The sequence below is a fragment of the Mizuhopecten yessoensis genome, unplaced genomic scaffold, assembly GCF_002113885.1.
Source record: "Mizuhopecten yessoensis strain PY_sf001 unplaced genomic scaffold, ASM211388v2 scaffold2977, whole genome shotgun sequence".
Lineage (NCBI taxonomy): Eukaryota > Metazoa > Mollusca > Bivalvia > Pectinida > Pectinidae > Mizuhopecten > Mizuhopecten yessoensis.
Window position 1 is genome coordinate 333777 of NW_018404814.1, and position 19803 is coordinate 353579.

Sequence of the window (19803 nt, forward strand, 5' to 3'; positions counted from 1 at the left end):
TCCAAGTTATCCTAGTATTCGAATTAAGCGAGTTCCCATGTTTGGTATGTATATCATTGCTTGCTTTATTTTTCATTCATTAATTGTTGAATATTAAGTAATTCCTGATGAAATGAACTGATCCTCTTTAGTAATTCCTGATGAAATGAACTGATCCTATTTAGAAATTCCTGATGAAATGAACTGATCCTATTTAGTAATTCCTGATGAAATGAACTGATCTTATTTTAACTCTGAGTCCAGGAGAATCAAGTGAGTATGCGTAAAGATGACCTTGGCACGACCTTGCTATAAAGTCATAGAACACGGCTACACAAGAACTGTTAGACGAACACATGGCTGTACAAGCTACAAGTGTGACGTCAGACCGGAAGAAGACAACGTCCGTGTCCATCACACGATCGGACATGCGCGCTGTCCACATAGCAGAAGTTCCTAGAAAAAAGAATGGAAATTGTTGAGATATTTATCTTCACATAATCTATTTTAACATTTTGTGAAACTACATGCCAGCAGGATATACTAACACCCTGCTGATAATAACTATTGGTGAATATATCAAAGCTGATTTGTTGCAAATATTTCGCTAGATATTTGAGAAATCCTAATTCATAATACTGATTTTTGAAAAAAGAAATGTGAAAAAAATATACCTACCACGGGACGGTTGTACAGTCGATAAATCGGGCGAGTGTGTTGTCATTTCATAGGCTGTAGTAATTGTATCTGACGTCGAAGTTGTTGTTTCCGGTGTTGTAGTTGTCGTTTCCGGTGTTGTAGTTGTCGTTTCCGGGGTTGTAGTCGTCGTTTCTGCTGTTGTACATGTAGTTGTCGTTTCCGGTGTTGTAGTTGTCGTTTCTGGAGTTGTAGTTGTCGTTTCCGTTGTTGTTGTAGTTGATTCCGGTGATGTAGTGGTCGTTTCCGATGTTGTAGTTGTCGTTTCTGAAGTTGTTGTAGTTGATTCCGGTGTTGTAGTTGTCGTTTCCGGTGTTGTAGTTGTCGTTTCCGGGGTTGTAGTTGTTTCTGCTGAACAAGTCAGTTATTCATTGAAGATATTACTAAGAAATTGACGTCAAATGATAATATCCAATACCTTTTAAGACTATTTTAGAATATGCATATTACACATTTTACTGAACAACAACATCATCGCATCTTCTTCAAATTGTGCTCTTAACCCAATACACACAATAAAATATGGTCTGCTCTATGAAATACTACAAGAAATTAATAACTTATTACCAAATTATTGCTGAAAGCACACTTCATTTGGATAGTAAATTTATATTATGCCCGATATTTCCAAGTGCTGACTAAAACTCAATGAAACACCAGAGCTAACTCTTCAATTACTTACGCTTGCAGTTTTTGACGTAATAACCATAATTACTGTTTGACGCCATTGTTGTCAGACATGTATGACGCAAACAGCGATTGGTGATGGAATTGTGGGAAAAGGCTATGCACACGGCCTCGGCAAGGCAGGTGGAGCTACAGATCGGAAGTGACACGGCAGACATCATGGCACTATCGGTAGAACATGTTCCTCTCCCCGGCACAACAGGTGGGTCGAAGTCACATACAGCTGTGATGAAAATGAAAGCAATGGTAAGATATATATCATTTTTGTTCGTGTAGCGAAACATAGGCACATACAGTATAGCAGTTTGTTTCCGGGGATATCACATTTTTGCGATTTCGCGTGTCCATAACGTGATTGCAAAAATATGATCCGCAGAATGATATGACAAGCGTGAAAATGAGCTGCAATAATGAACTAAATATTTTCATATAATCAGTGGCGGACCCAGGAGTGTGGCCCTAGTTGCCCGGACAACACCCATTTTTCTGTGTCAAGAAATAATCTGAACCAAGTTTTTTGGAGATTTGCCTCTATTTCATATGGGATTTCCTTCTAATTTCAACCATCCCTTGAACTATGATTGTCTATGTCTTCCCCTTAATTTGCCAGCAGTATGAATATCCATATACATGTTTGCCTAAGGCTGTTGCCCAAACAATGAGTCCACTACTTACATTGTAGTGTAATGAAACTAAGGAAAACAAATAAAGACCTTATAGAATGTATCAACAAAGCGTGAAGCCAGACACGTATGTCACCAACAGTATAAAACAAAGCGTGAAACCAGACACGTATGTCACCAACAGTAAAAAACAAAGCGTGAAGCCAGACCCGTATGTCACCAACAGTATAAAACAAAGCGTGAAACCAGACACGTATGTCACCAACAGTATAAAACAAAGCGTGAAACCAGACACGAATGTCACCAACAGTATAAACAAAGCGTGAAGCCAGACCCGTATGTCACCAACAGTATAAAACAAAGCGTGAAGACAGACACGTATGTCACCAACAGTAAAAAACAAAGCGTGAAACCGTGGACGTATGTCAGCAACAGTATAAAACAAAGCGTGAAGCCAGACACGTATTTCACCAACAGTATAAAACAAAGCGTGAAGCCAGAGACGTATGTCACCAACAGTATAAAACAAATGTCACCAACAGTAAAAAACAAAGCGTGAAACCTGAGACGTATGTCACCAACAGTAAACAACAAATCGTGAAGCCAGACACGTATGTCACCAACGTTAACAGTATAAATCAAAGCGTGAAGCCAGAGACGTATGTCACCAACAGTATAAAACAAAGCGTGAAACCAGACACGTACGTCACCAACAGTATAAACAAAGCGTGGGGCCAGAGACGTATGTCACCAACAGTAAAAAACAAAGCGTGAAGCCAGACCCGTATGTCACCAACAGTATAAAACAAAGCGTGAAGACAGACACGTATGTCACCAACAGTATAAAACAAAGCGTGAAAACAGACACGTATGTCACCAACAGTATAAAACAAAGCGGGAAGCCAGCCACGTATGTCACCAACAGTATAAACAAAGCGTGAAGCCAGACCCGTATGTCACCAACAGTATAAAACAAAGCGTGAAACCAGAGACGTATGTCACCAACAGTAAACAACAAAGCGTGAAACCAGACACGTATGTCACCAACAGTAAAAAACAAAGCGTGAAACCAGAGACGTATGTCACCAACAGTAAACAACAAATCGTGAAACCAGACACGTATGTCACCAACGTTAACAGTATAAATCAAAGCGTGAAGCCAGAGACGTATGTCACCAACAGTATAAAACAAATGTCACCAACAGTAAAAAACAAAGCGTGAAGCCAGACACGTACGTCACCAACAGTATAAAACAAAGAGTGAAGCCAGACACGCATGTCACCAACAGTATAAAACAAGGGATAGCCAGACACGCATGTCACCAACAGTATAAAACAAAGAGTGAAGCCAGAGACGTATGTCACCAACAGTAAACAACAAATCGTGAAGCCAGACACGTATGTCACCAACAGTATAAACAAAGCGTGGGGCAAGAGACGTATTAGACACGTATGTCACCAACAGTATAAAACAAAGCGTGAAGCCAGACACGTATGTCACCAACAGGATAAACAAAGCGTGGGGCAAGAGACGTATTAGACACGTATGTCACCAACAGGATAAAACAAAGCGTGAAACCAGACACGTATCTCACCAACAGTATAAAACAGGGGGAAGCCAGACACGAATGTCACCAACAGAATAAAACAAATCGTGAAGCCAGAGACGTATGTCACCAACAGAATAAAACAAATCGTGAAGCCAGTCTCTTATGTCACCAACAGTATAAAAAAAGGCGTGAAGCCAGACACGTATGCCACCAACAGTATAAAACAAAGCGTGAAACCAGACACGTATGTCACCAACGTTAACAGTATAAATCAAAGCGTGAAGCCAGAGACGTATGTCACCAACAGTATAAAACAGGGGATAGCCAGACACGTATGTCACCAACAGTATAAAACAAAGCGTGAAGCCAGACACGTATGTCACCAACAGTATAAAACAAAGCGTGAAGCCAGACACGTATGTCACCAACAGTATAAAACAAAGCGTGAAGCCAGACACGTATGTCACCAACAGTATAAAACAAAGCGTGAAGCCAGACACGTATGTCACCAACAGTATAAAACAAAGCGTGAAGCCAGACACGTATGTCACCAACAGTATAAAACAAAGCGTGAAGCCAGACACGTATGTCACCAACAGTATAAAACAAAGCGTGAAGCCAGACACGTATGTCACCAACAGTATAAAACAAAGCGTGAAGCCAGACACGTATGTCACCAACAGTATAAAACAAAGCGTGAAGCCAGACACGTATGTCACCAACAGTATAAAACAAAGCGTGAAGCCAGACACGTATGTCACCAACAGTATAAAACAAAGCGTGAAGCCAGACACGTATGTCACCAACAGTATAAAACAAAGCGTGAAGCCAGACACGTATGTCACCAACAGTATAAAACAAAGCGTGAAGCCAGACACGTATGTCACCAACAGTATAAAACAAAGCGTGAAGCCAGACACGTATGTCACCAACAGTATAAAACAAAGCGTGAAGCCAGACACGTATGTCACCAACAGTATAAAACAAAGCGTGAAGCCAGACACGTATGTCACCAACAGTATAAAACAAAGCGTGAAGCCAGACACGTATGTCACCAACAGTATAAAACAAAGCGTGAAGCCAGACACGTATGTCACCAACAGTATAAAACAAAGCGTGAAGCCAGACACGTATGTCACCAACAGTATAAAACAAAGCGTGAAGCCAGACACGTATGTCACCAACAGTATAAAACAAAGCGTGAAGCCAGACACGTATGTCACCAACAGTATAAAACAAAGCGTGAAGCCAGACACGTATGTCACCAACAGTATAAAACAAAGCGTGAAGCCAGACACGTATGTCACCAACAGTATAAAACAAAGCGTGAAGCCAGACACGTATGTCACCAACAGTATAAAACAAAGCGTGAAGCCAGACACGTATGTCACCAACAGTATAAAACAAAGCGTGAAGCCAGACACGTATGTCACCAACAGTATAAAACAAAGCGTGAAGCCAGACACGTATGTCACCAACAGTATAAAACAAAGCGTGAAGCCAGACACGTATGTCACCAACAGTATAAAACAAAGCGTGAAGCCAGACACGTATGTCACCAACAGTATAAAACAAAGCGTGAAGCCAGACACGTATGTCACCAACAGTATAAAACAAAGCGTGAAGCCAGACACGTATGTCACCAACAGTATAAAACAAAGCGTGAAGCCAGACACGTATGTCACCAACAGTATAAAACAAAGCGTGAAGCCAGACACGTATGTCACCAACAGTATAAAACAAAGCGTGAAGCCAGACACGTATGTCACCAACAGTATAAAACAAAGCGTGAAGCCAGACACGTATGTCACCAACAGTATAAAACAAAGCGTGAAGCCAGACACGTATGTCACCAACAGTATAAAACAAAGCGTGAAGCCAGACACGTATGTCACCAACAGTATAAAACAAAGCGTGAAGCCAGACACGTATGTCACCAACAGTATAAAACAAAGCGTGAAGCCAGACACGTATGTCACCAACAGTATAAAACAAAGCGTGAAGCCAGACACGTATGTCACCAACAGTATAAAACAAAGCGTGAAGCCAGACACGTATGTCACCAACAGTATAAAACAAAGCGTGAAGCCAGACACGTATGTCACCAACAGTATAAAACAAAGCGTGAAGCCAGACACGTATGTCACCAACAGTATAAAACAAAGCGTGAAGCCAGACACGTATGTCACCAACAGTATAAAACAAAGCGTGAAGCCAGACACGTATGTCACCAACAGTATAAAACAAAGCGTGAAGCCAGACACGTATGTCACCAACAGTATAAAACAAAGCGTGAAGCCAGACACGTATGTCACCAACAGTATAAAACAAAGCGTGAAGCCAGACACGTATGTCACCAACAGTATAAAACAAAGCGTGAAGCCAGACACGTATGTCACCAACAGTATAAAACAAAGCGTGAAGCCAGACACGTATGTCACCAACAGTATAAAACAAAGCGTGAAGCCAGACACGTATGTCACCAACAGTATAAAACAAAGCGTGAAGCCAGACACGTATGTCACCAACAGTATAAAACAAAGCGTGAAGCCAGACACGTATGTCACCAACAGTATAAAACAAAGCGTGAAGCCAGACACGTATGTCACCAACAGTATAAAACAAAGCGTGAAGCCAGACACGTATGTCACCAACAGTATAAAACAAAGCGTGAAGCCAGACACGTATGTCACCAACAGTATAAAACAAAGCGTGAAGCCAGACACGTATGTCACCAACAGTATAAAACAAAGCGTGAAGCCAGACACGTATGTCACCAACAGTATAAAACAAAGCGTGAAGCCAGACACGTATGTCACCAACAGTATAAAACAAAGCGTGAAGCCAGACACGTATGTCACCAACAGTATAAAACAAAGCGTGAAGCCAGACACGTATGTCACCAACAGTATAAAACAAAGCGTGAAGCCAGACACGTATGTCACCAACAGTATAAAACAAAGCGTGAAGCCAGACACGTATGTCACCAACAGTATAAAACAAAGCGTGAAGCCAGACACGTATGTCACCAACAGTATAAAACAAAGCGTGAAGCCAGACACGTATGTCACCAACAGTATAAAACAAAGCGTGAAGCCAGACACGTATGTCACCAACAGTATAAAACAAAGCGTGAAGCCAGACACGTATGTCACCAACAGTATAAAACAAAGCGTGAAGCCAGACACGTATGTCACCAACAGTATAAAACAAAGCGTGAAGCCAGACACGTATGTCACCAACAGTATAAAACAAAGCGTGAAGCCAGACACGTATGTCACCAACAGTATAAAACAAAGCGTGAAGCCAGACACGTATGTCACCAACAGTATAAAACAAAGCGTGAAGCCAGACACGTATGTCACCAACAGTATAAAACAAAGCGTGAAGCCAGACACGTATGTCACCAACAGTATAAAACAAAGCGTGAAGCCAGACACGTATGTCACCAACAGTATAAAACAAAGCGTGAAGCCAGACACGTATGTCACCAACAGTATAAAACAAAGCGTGAAGCCAGACACGTATGTCACCAACAGTATAAAACAAAGCGTGAAGCCAGACACGTATGTCACCAACAGTATAAAACAAAGCGTGAAGCCAGACACGTATGTCACCAACAGTATAAAACAAAGCGTGAAGCCAGACACGTATGTCACCAACAGTATAAAACAAAGCGTGAAGCCAGACACGTATGTCACCAACAGTATAAAACAAAGCGTGAAGCCAGACACGTATGTCACCAACAGTATAAAACAAAGCGTGAAGCCAGACACGTATGTCACCAACAGTATAAAACAAAGCGTGAAGCCAGACACGTATGTCACCAACAGTATAAAACAAAGCGTGAAGCCAGACACGTATGTCACCAACAGTATAAAACAAAGCGTGAAGCCAGACACGTATGTCACCAACAGTATAAAACAAAGCGTGAAGCCAGACACGTATGTCACCAACAGTATAAAACAAAGCGTGAAGCCAGACACGTATGTCACCAACAGTATAAAACAAAGCGTGAAGCCAGACACGTATGTCACCAACAGTATAAAACAAAGCGTGAAGCCAGACACGTATGTCACCAACAGTATAAAACAAAGCGTGAAACCAGACACGTATGTCACCAACAGTATAAAAGAAAGCGTGAACTCAGACACGTATGTCACCAACAGTATAAAAGAAAGCGTGAAACCAGACACGTATGTCACCAACAGTATAAAACAAAGCGTGAAGCCAGAGACGTATGTCACCAACAGTATAAAATAAAGCGTGAAGCCAAACACGTAGGTCACCAACAGTATAAAACAAAGCGTGAAGCCAGAGACGTATGTCACCAACAGTATAAAACAAAGCGTGAAACCAGACACGTATGTCACAAACAGTATAAAACAAAGCGTGAAGCCAGATACGTTTGTCACCAACAGTAGGAATAGACGTCATCGTAAATGCTTAGCAAAATTTAGACGAGGAAACTTGAAACTAAATATAGAAACTTGTCGGTACACCTGCAAGCCTAAATTATTTATATATGGTCAAAATGTTTATTGTTTAGAAGATGAAATACACTTTTTTATTGATTGAGATTTTTATGATTATATCAAGAATACATTGTTTAACGAAGTTTCGATTTTAAATTATTTTTTCATAACATTTAATTCCCAACAGACACTCGTATTTTTAATGTATGAAGCAGATTTACACTGTTCATTAGCAGCTGTTCTTTATACAATGTATAGACGGAGACAATAACTACTATAGAATATAATGATTTGACAATTGTAATTAATATATCTGATGTAGCCAGCTTTTAATGTCTCGTAGGTCAGAATTGGCCAGATGTTTTAATATTACCTTGTGTAACTGTGTTTGATTTATGTTTAATCATGTGACATTTTAATAAACTATTTTACTACTTTTACTAGATTAATCCTCCATTGTCCGTTGTAGGGTCTCCACCCGTCAGGTCAGTGGTCAAGGCTCACCAGACTGACACTGCCTAATCATATTGTTCTAATGTTTGGGAGAGGACTATACCAAGTATTGGAATTAGGTATATAGGTAAAGTGTTATTTCAAAGGTAGCGTATATTTCATGATAGCTATACCTGTATTTTCATCTGTACACATGGTCACCGGGAGTGATTTATTATACCAATTAAAAAATATAAATTTCAAAAATGTCAAAGACAATGAAGCACGTTTGTCAGCATCACTTCATCAGGTAACTAATAACCAATGTTAGCATACAAGCTTGGCGTGTTTCATTAGAATTGTTTTTTTAAATACAAATTTATTATTTGTAAGGGTGTTGCCCTTGTTCAATAAAAAACAAACAGTTAAATCATAATTCATATTTATGACGAAATAAATTAATAATAAATTGCCAAAATGCTCGCCTAAACTAAATGTACATGTCAAGTTCAAGTTCTTTATTACCTTAAGTCTTTCGACTCACCGGTTGCAAAGTTACAAAGTGCATTATTTACAGTGCTGCAGTATCATCAGCTGAATCTACAGAAAACACCCCCCCCCCCCCCCCCTTAAACTTTGAGAAATGAACATTTTAAGGGCCTGACTAAACATAAGCATTTAAACAAAAAAATCCACATTTTCACACTTTTTTTACAGACATAAAATATAACTTGGAAACTCAGAAAACTATTCTACGCCTCACTCGATCTGTTTGTCAATGGAAATAAATTCTCGCTTTTCTACGCTCGGCAATACTAAAACAGTTTAGTATTGCATCTTCAAAAAAAACGTCTTCGCCTCCCTCCGCTCAGCAGTGAAAGTATAATTGTCTCAATCTTAGAGAAAAAGAAGTTCTAGATTTGTTTTGGCAGAGATTAGTATGCAGAACCGCCATTACAATTCAAATACATGTATATTAGTACCAAGTAAACGAATTGGGCTGTCTGTCGTAAAATCCAGGGGTGCATGTGTCAATATAGTTTTTCTTGTCTTTTATTTTTTTTATCAGTAACAACCAAGGTCAGATGACGTCTCGGGGAGCTCAAAAATACATTAAGGATCCAAGTCCCATTGAACGCAAAACACTAGAGAATTCCATTTATTTCGTACACACGATTACCTCCCCTTAATTTCACCTTAGCTCTAACTGTAGCGCGAGTATGCCGGAACTCAGTTGAAAAGAGCGTCAGTATAAATGATCAAACGTGCAGGGTTCGAATCCTGACCCGTCCTTATTGGATGTGTACAACTTGAACACTGTTTTAGATTTATTCCCGTCCTATATTTAACACTTTTTATAAACGTTCCTCGCGGTGTATAGTTCTTTTAAGAAAATCTATATATCGAAGCCAACGTCTTGCCAAGGGAAAAAGTTTCCTAAACATGTTTGGCAGTGGTTCAAGAATCCTTAAAAGTTCACTGAAGAGTCATGAATCACACTAACAAAAATCAAACTCAACATCCTATATTAACTGAAACGTAAGTCAGATACTCGTGAAAAAAAATTAGTATCCTCTCTATATATTTTGTATTTATACATTTTGCGAATTCATCGACGCGAACAGTTTCATTTTATTAGACGGTATAGAAAAAAATGTTAAGAAAATGATATTTGATATATTAGTGGTATCATATTAATAAAAACTCATGTATTTGCCAAAACAAAATATGTTTTTAGAACATCGAGGTTTCGTATGAGCCATGTTTTATCTTTATGATTTTTGTTTGTCTTCATTTGTATATTTGTTTTATATTAACACAATCAGGTGATCACATAGTAAACAGTAGTAAATGTCAACTGTTCCAAGGGTGAAAACAAAAACAAAAAGGAAAAAAGACCAGGTGTTCAGGAAGGATAAGCGTCTTCTACTTCATCGACGACATCCGCTTAGAAATGGCTTTTCCAAAAAAGGACACCTCCTCAAAGCGAAAGTGTGGGTTTCTCAAAAATGTTATGAGAATTAACAGTATACTGTTTTAAAATATTTAAAAAAAGAAATCAAAAGGGCTCAGTGACTACATGTACCTCTGCCTTATGTGTTTTTAGTCTATATACATGTATGTATTCTGTCCTGTCTGATGCCATAAAGCTCATTTAATATACATTAAGATGATAATGATTTGTTATAATATTACACGAGGAACCTGTTAAGTCAATACATGACCTCGTACTACGAGTCGAACTTAACTTAAAATAGTGATCGTCACCTGGAAATCTTTGTCCTATTTTAACCTTTTGTCTATACAATTCATTTTCTAAAAGTCCATTAATTACTTTGTCCTACTTTGGATTCATGAAAGTTAAAGAAATAAAATAATAAAAACATTTTAAAGGAAGAATGAACTTCTTTTGGACGCAAAGATGATAGCAGTAGAACTCATTCAATGTTTGGTCATCTGAAAATCGTTTTTAAGAAACATTGAAAAAATGAACATACCTGTAAATGAAATGTAATGCCTATTATGATATTAATGGAGTGCAAAACTTACTGGCATTAAGATGTATAAAAAAGCATTTGTTCCTTTGGTTTTATTTTACCTCAGGTTTGTTATATTGGTTTAAAGTATCGAATAGGAATTCTGTCCTTGTGTACTAGGTTCAATACACTTTTCTTTATAGATTGTTTTGTTTTATATCCTTGAAAAATTCGACTTTAAAACGTTACTTAATAAAGCCAAGATGTGTCAAATATCGACAGTATAAGGCTTAGCAGCATATACATCTATATTGATATATTTAAGGCCCTTGTTGCAACTTCTGTAAAGAAACACGATTCTTTGTTTACCCGAGATTAATCATGTTTCACAAGGGTCAACAAGTAAAACATCATTAATCGATGGGAGAGAATCGTACTTCCCTACCACAAAGGATACAAAATTGATTACTCCGAAATAAAACAGAATGTATTAGCGAAGATGGTCAAGTAAACACGCCATATTGTTGTCGTCTGCTTCAGCAGTCACTCGGAATTCAGGTGTTATGGTTTTTGCAAATTTTCTTAGGAGGCTCCGAGTATGTGAACTGTGAATGAAGAAACTCGAGCGCGTGGAATCGACACGATGTTTTATTTTTGAACACGTGATTCTTACCATCTAATCAGACACGCTGTTAAATTTGTACATTGTATATAAAAAAAGTAGTCCGAATTATTCTGACGTTTTATCGACTTTTTTTATATCGGTCTGTCGTCGATTAACGTCAGAACTCCGGATCCGGCCCCCTATAATATGCGGGAAATAAGCGACCCGCACCGCATGAGTCGCTCTTCAAACTGATATTCTAGAAACAAATCGTCACTTTCGCACACATGTCGCACATGGATCGATTCCATAATTGAGCACGAGAACGATTTTATAAGTACGGGCCCAGATTCGAACACTGTACCTCAATTGATCTACTGTCGCCCTAACCGAAGGAGCTATAAATGTATCTAGATAACGGAAGTGTCCTGAATGGTTTGTTTGTTTGTTTGAGTGGTGTTAGCTTATCCAGCAGACGAGTGTCCTGGGCCAGTTCTGCTTCTGTTACATGTATATCGAAGACGAAATTAAGGGGAGGATACTGTGTATATAAAAAAGTGCAGTGGTAAATTAGTAAAAGAAAATCAAAACAACATATCTTAATGTCTGCAGAAATGGCTGCTTCCTTCCGCATTCCATTGGATGCTTGGAAGTATCGAAGGAGGACTGCCATATTTCATGTTTCAGTGGGCCCGAACCAATAAACCCGACAGAAATTAAGCCTAGGTTAAGGCCATCATGAAATATGGTTTCCTTTTCTGGAGATGGAATGAAATTAGAAAATGACCGAAACGCTATATTGTTGAGGTGAGTATGAAAAATAAAATGACTGAACACTGGTTTTCAAATGTTCACATCTTTTGGTACATACACAGACATTAAAACCAGGAATTTGTTCAGTTAAAAGGAAACCACAAGGCAGCAAAATAGGCCATGTTAGGACATTGCTTTGATAAAAAGTATAGAGTATTTTTTCACATTATTGATATTACCTTAATATTCCATTTACATTCAGAATTTTGGCGAATACAGCTCTTTTAGTCAATAAAAACAGGATGGAAGATCGAAGAGCGACGTGAAAGCCTCGGTAAACATGCTATGTATGATGCAGTTTCCAATCAATCCTGTAATGTTTCACTTAACAAACTTATGATTTTTTAAAAATATATTTGCAGCTTTATATTTCCTTAACGGCATCTAACATAATGAAAAATAGAAAAGGCCTAAAACGTATGCATACAACACTGACAAAATAAGCAAAAAGACTGGAGTACATTGACGTTTTGAACTTCTGTACTTCCTTGCTATTAGGCCAAATCAAAATAGTCTTGTGTTTCCGCTAACCCTACCTACCCTAGATTTTTGTACCTAACCTAAGGTTTGTTCATAGGCATTAAGTGATATGCTCTGTTAAAGTCAGAACTCCTGCTATATATAAGCATAGTAAAATAAAAAAAAGCCTATCTACCTGGGAGCCTGAAGTTGGTTCCTATAGTTCCTAGTTCCGTTTAAGATAAACGGAACTAGGACCCAGACCCTTGAACCAACTTCAGGCTCCCTACCTACCTACCCTATTTTTTATTTTTATTTTATCACTTATTACAACCCGGCTATATGCCTCAAAATGATTGAAATCGTGAGCGGAATTCCTGTATGTGTCAATGCGATGTTCCTGAGCAAAACTTTAGTAAAAAAAACCACTTTAGAAGGTGATACAGCTGCCGAAATTTGGGGTTAAAATGCGTCGAAAAATGTAAACATGAAATTTTGGTCATTTTGAACAATAGTGACCCAGTTTTACGGGGTGGGTTACATATGTACATAAGTCATATAATTGAATGGAATACAAATAGTCATAACCATCTTCATTTGTTCTACAATTACCTGTACACAAGACCATATTCTGCACTTTTTTCGATTTCACCCCTTCTTCTTTTTAATAAGAGACTGAGTGTTCCATAAAAGAAACCATATTTCCTAAATATCTAAACGTAGACTTTATTTCTGGTGTTTTTTTTGTAAGCCTCGTTGCCAAACAAAGCGTAAATAAAAGTGGACATCCCTCGTTTGACCAGTCTCATATACACTGTAAAGAGGTCGCGGAAGGAGTGGCCACGTGTGTCGGCATTCTTTCTGCTGTTATTTTCGGTCTTTTGGAGAGTATCTTTTTGGACAATTATACCGAAAACCCATGTATATTTATCTTGACTATACATTTTTATATCTTTGATTCAAATTAATGATTAAGATTTTTTTTTGTAATATTTTCCTCAAAAGCATCTTTCTCGGCTATTGTAATCTCGTCTTACTGAGGCCTGCATTAGACCAGTATCCTATTGACTCCCACAAATTCGTTTTTTAGTTTTGATTTAAAAGGACATGCTTATTCAACTTCTGAATTTACTAAACGTCAAGAGTCAAATAAAACCCCTGCTAACGTTCAATTAAAAGAAGTAAAGTAAGATGTGCTAATAGCCTTTTTGTGAGTTCCTCTCTCAAAAATAAACTCGGCATTATTTTCGCGCATAGAATAGTCTTAAGGATGCCCGTCCATGTACCGCTGCCTAGAGCAGAAGGTATTTAGGCATGGCTGTATATAGTTTTGCGGAACCTTTATGAAATATAATAAGGACGAAAAAACGAATTGACTCGAAAAAGATTTGAACCTTTCACCTCCAAACATTATACATGGTATAATGTAGCGTAATTAATCAACTTAGCTACACAGAACCATTGTTTTGCATATTTACAGTCATAAAATATTATCTTTTTTTTGTTCTTAGACAATTCAATCACCCACACCAGTGTAAAAAAGAAATCAAAATATTTGTTTATGTGGGAAGCTGTATGAAAAAAGATTAGGCTACCCTCTACGTCTATATGAACTTTATGGACATGTTCAGAATTGTGACGTCACACTATGATGACAACAATTAAATGACATCACATTTACCTTGTAAATGCCAGCCTATTATTATAATTATTTATCATTATAAGTTTATAAGTTATAAGTTATGCAAATAAAAAAAGATCTGTGCTGTATTATTTTTCGTACATGCCTCCCTTTAATTTAGTGTTGATTTACAATACTTGGAGATATCTGTAACGCGATGCACACGTTCAAAGTTTTTCACAGTCATAGAGCCACTTTTTTCATATTCATTAGGTTGACGTCAGTCACGTGCCGAAACATGTCGTGTTGATTGGCTGGTTATTTTAGGGAAAACATTGCTGCGCTTCCAGCCAGTCACACCACGAGTTTTTACACGAGGCTGACGTCAACTTCAAAAATATGCTAAAAGTGGCTCTATGACTGCAAAAAACTATGAAACTCGGAAATGGCGTGTTTTTTTGGATTAAATGGAGATCATATCCGTGAAAGGAGAATACATTTTTTGTGCATATAGGTTTTTAGAATACAAATAATTCCATTTTACAGCGATAATAAGCTTTTTTTCGTACATTGATTAGAAAAGTGATTTGGTGTAAGAAAATGTTAGTTTGGGTCGGTTTTTCGACATCGAGAGCTTTCCACCCTTTTCCTATAATATCATCACTGGGGTGGCATTTTTATCAATAGTTGATCTAAACCCCCAAAACGTGTCAAATTACTCTGAACACCTTATTTTAGGTCCAAATATAGCTGTAATAAATTCTCAGGTCCCTGTGGTACATGTAATATCAACGTTAACCTTGGTCACTCTTTTTGGAGAGGTAGCTTTATTTACATATATTACTTCATTTAAAACAAATTCATTCAAGAAAATGTGCTAACCTGTGCGCGTGTAATTATCAGTACATATAAACGTCACGTGTTTTCTTGAAAAAAGTGACTTAATTGTGAAATTGACGGATATAAGTTAGATGGCCGATCCCAGCGATCTGACAAACAACCAAACAAGGGCACAAACAGACGACTTTCAAGAAAAAACGGTATATGAGCAAATATTTAAAGGGAAAAAGAAAATATGAGAAAAAAATTACAGCATCAACACACAAAAACAAAATTGGAATTTCAAAGTCATTACGAAAGGACGACCGGAATCGAAACCAGAATAAAGAAATCGGAGAGGAAGTCAGGTACTCTTTAACCTGAGTTGTATGTAGGGGTTTTTAATTGAAAATTTCCCTGAAATTCAAAAAACAAAACAAAAACACACACATAATACAAATACAAAATCTATCATTCTTGGTGATTAATTGTTTACTGTATATAGTTTCACAGTTAAAACTTACCTCTTGTTTCCCCGATATTAACCAGTAGAAAAACATTTCGTACCACGAATCCACGGAACAGGTAATCTGAAATCCAGCCCTTCATTGATGTATCGGGTATAGCCACGCCACAGCTCACAGGTACAACCGCTTCTGCCTGGCTCTTATACTGGTAATAAGGGCTCGTCACATAGAAATCAATTCGATGTATTGTATAACAAATGTGTGTATGGAAGCCTAAACCCGATTATCTTGTTCTAAGGGGGTTCGTTAACGTTGTTCTAGTCATTATCAAAGCTGATATGGCCGTTACATTCTCTCGAATGATTCTGGCATTTGTTGTTCTTGGGGGTGTTTCTATCAACCCGGATTTTGAATTGGACAGTGCTACACATGAAATGAAGGAACATTTAAATACCGTAGATCGTTTTCACTTCTGCCGATTTGTTTTTCTTCTTTGATTTTAGGGGGGTTACATGTAGTATAAATAGTTTTATTAAGTAAGGCTACACAACTATATCAAAACTACACCAAAGAAAAAGGATGGGAAATCAAATTGAAAACTTAAAATAATCCTCTTCCAAAAAGAACTCGTGTTTTCTTCCTTTTTGTTTCGTCGTCTCCTCGCTTTTCTCTGACGACAGAAGGTGGTGTTCCGTTACGTACAGTACTTTAAATACTCTGTTAGTTAGGAAGTTTGAAATAAAATATATTAAATTAACTCTAGTGTTTCATGCAGGCCTTTCATGATTCCGTAAGAAGGCAGCAGCTAATTGTTCCTTATGTCTCACGTACCTCTAATAACTGCTTTTCACGTTGTGCCGTTAAGCTTTAACGAACTAGAATAGATTATCAGTTTTGAGAATTTTACAAATACAGCTGATTAGTGCTATTGACTGGTGGCTAGAATAATAATAATATACAATAATATACAACATTTGATATAGCGCCCTATCTAATTAGAAGAAGTCACTCTAAAGCAATTTGCAGTACATAGATACATGTATATAATTTATACAATCGATACAATTAGCATATACATTAAAGGCGCTAACTAATAGTTCTATGCCACGCGGCTAATATACATTGGTATCCCTATGTGTATATGTCTGCGTGTGTGCTTCAGATATATTGTGTTCTGTTTGTAGTGGGACCGTGCTTCCAACGGTATCATTTATAGTGCCACCTCACTTGAATGCTACAGCACAGATATCGCAACATCCACCCCACACCATTTTATACTACCTGTTGGAGTTGTGTGCAGAAGGATACGTACTGTCATTCTCAGGGTGTATGCAATGCTACTAATGTTCCAAAGGTATCGCCTCAAAAAGACAGATGCTGACAGAAAACGCATATATGCATTTAACAAAATTTAGATGATATCTACACCCATAGCTAAATATATATATAAATGTAGAATTGAAATGGTGTTTTACCAATATGTCAAAAATAAAATAAGATTTCGATGGAGGATATTTATGTACAAAAAATGTATGCAGTTAGCAGTTAATGTTTCGCAAAGCTGTCTAGCAAATATTTGTTTGACACTATGATAAAATCTGATGAAAATGATGCTGAAAACTTGATTGCGAAAAGTTGATATTTTCATGAAATGGATTTTTTGAGAACTATCTTTATGTTTAGCTAGTGAATTGTGTACTTAAGTTTCCAGTCTTTTGAAAGATAACCAGAAAGACAGGACACCAAATGAAGATTAATTTTTTTATATAAATAATATGTTTTCAAAATTTGAATTATTACATTGTTAAGCTAACTATGCGTTTAAGATTTGTGCTGACTGATTTATGTTTCATATTGGAAAACTGATTGGATATATCACTTAGTAAATTAGATTTTATCTCTTTTGATGAAACCTACACCAAAGTCACTAATGTGTCTAACAAAGGTGAATGAATTATATCAATCGAACATTGAAAATGGAACTCAGGCCAAAGGCTAATTATCTGACTTTATTCTGAAAATAACCACTGTTACCTTTTTTCCTCTATGTAAATCATGGCCCATGACTCATTTGTATTACTGAAATGGCAGGTAGTGAGCGTTGCTGATATGTCTTCCTGTGCAAGATCATTTGTATGGTGGCATATTTCTGCCATCCACTTGCGACTTACGAGTTACGTATGTCGACATAATTATTGAAAGATGTCGACATAATCTGAGAATATGTCGACATAATCTGAGAAGATGTCGACATAACTTTTAAATTATGTCGACATATTATCACATTTGCCGAGATAATTATCTCGTAAGTGGGTAACTCGGCTTTTTATCGTGTTAATGCTCGGGTGTGACATCGACTTACGACTTGCCACTTACGACTTATTTATGTAAAATCCCTCTTTGATTGATAAACTCTGTACATCATAGTAACCTACTGTAATATCCATATCTTTGATTTCCCATATTTACATTGATTTTACCAAGTTACTCACCAGTATAGTCACCACTGTTCAGTCACCATCAGCCCACCTTCGCGGTCCTCGTGCACAAGCCTCGTTTTGGTAAGTCGGCAATAATCTACTAGGATGTCGACATAAATAAGTCGTAAGTGGCAAGTCGTAAGTGGCAAGTCGATGTCACACCCGAGCATTAACACGATAAAAAGCCGAGTTACCCACTTACGAGATAATTATCTCGGCAAAATTATCTCGGCAAATGTGATAATATGTCGACATAATTTAACAGTTATGTCGACATCTTCTCAGATTATGTCGACATATTCTCAGATTATGTCGACATCTTTCAATAATTATGTCGACATACGTAACCCGTAAGTCGCAAGTGGATGGCAGAAATATGCCACCATACATTTGCTTCTGACGTAGACAATATCTATTGTATTACAATACCCAATGAGGAAAGTTAATTGACATTATCGCTAGAATAGGAAGTAAGAACGCACCTGTCTGCGTCAAAGCAAGTCTTGACAGACAGCCAGACAAAGCAAACATTTTTAATACACCATATGACCATGTCGTCTATTTAGGTTAATGATTGTACTTGAGGTAGAAAATGAAAATCCATTAATAATAAAATAATTTTTGAAATAAGCAAAATAAAAGGGTCGGAGCGCTTATAAAACCCCAATCGGGAACCGTCGGCACCTTCCGTAAACAAGAAAATACTAAAAAAAAGCATTTTCTCGTTTACGGAAAGCGCCGACGGTTCCCGATTGATAAAACCCTATATAGCGTTTCCAATCTATAACTTTTGCTAAGGAAGGTTATATATTCTTAAAATCAGTATTTCAGGTAAACTTTATCAGAATAATTTCCAGCTACAAGGTAACGGTAAACCTCCGAGATTGATAAGACTTCCAGCAGAGTCAACCATAAACACCGTTTTAAAGATTCGTAAGTAATCGCAGAAAAACCAAATACAGTTAAAAAAAAACCGGCACCAAATGACTTTTTCGAAAATATGTATACTGCCGTCTTTATTTTTCTAAAAGTCTCTATAGGCCAGATTTCCTGCCGGTGAGACTTTATAATAAAATTAACATGAGAAAAATTCAAAGGGAGGTAATCAAAACGTCGATGAGACGTCCCTACACCGTAAAAAGAAATATGCTTTTAAAAGTAACGTTAAATGCTTTCCATTACAACACGTTTTAACAATTTCTGATAACATGTTCTGGTTGGGGTATTTTCCAAAGTGTCCAAGCTGACAGTGCAAGTTAAAACGCTTTCAATTGAGACTAAAAAAAATATGTTTTCTGGTTTAGAGATCCTACCCATTTCTTCCTTCTATCGTTTCTAAGGAAGTGCCGACATTTTAGTTTGTCCTTGCTTGGTAACGAGTATGGGTCTCGTTGGGTATAAAAAGCGCATTACCCGTCAAACCGGCTATCATTTATTTATTTATTTATTTATTTATTTTTTTATCAGATTCAGATTCTTTATTAGCCGAGAGCTATACGACTCATAGGCGCAACAATACTACAAGTACATATATAATAAAAGTATACAGGTCTTAAACACGCACGAACGCGTTTCTGTAGTAAAATTCTTTCATATATCTTTCCCTTAACTCTTTATGAAA

At 37.4% G+C, this 19803-nt stretch overlaps 1 protein-coding gene across 1 annotated transcript; it reads right to left on the reverse strand.

Annotated features, from left to right (window-relative positions):
- Positions 1 to 12: 12 nt before the first annotated feature.
- LOC110446733 (cell wall protein DAN4-like) lies at positions 13 to 15860 on the reverse strand. Its single transcript, XM_021492019.1, has 4 exons — positions 15760 to 15860; positions 1358 to 1585; positions 658 to 1026; positions 13 to 435 (listed from the first exon to the last, which is right to left on the reverse strand). Exons 1-4 carry the CDS (start codon positions 15842 to 15844, stop codon positions 194 to 196), a joined length of 924 nt encoding a protein of 307 aa, XP_021347694.1. The 5' UTR covers positions 15845 to 15860; the 3' UTR covers positions 13 to 193.
- Between the last annotated feature and the right edge of the window lie 3943 nt (positions 15861 to 19803).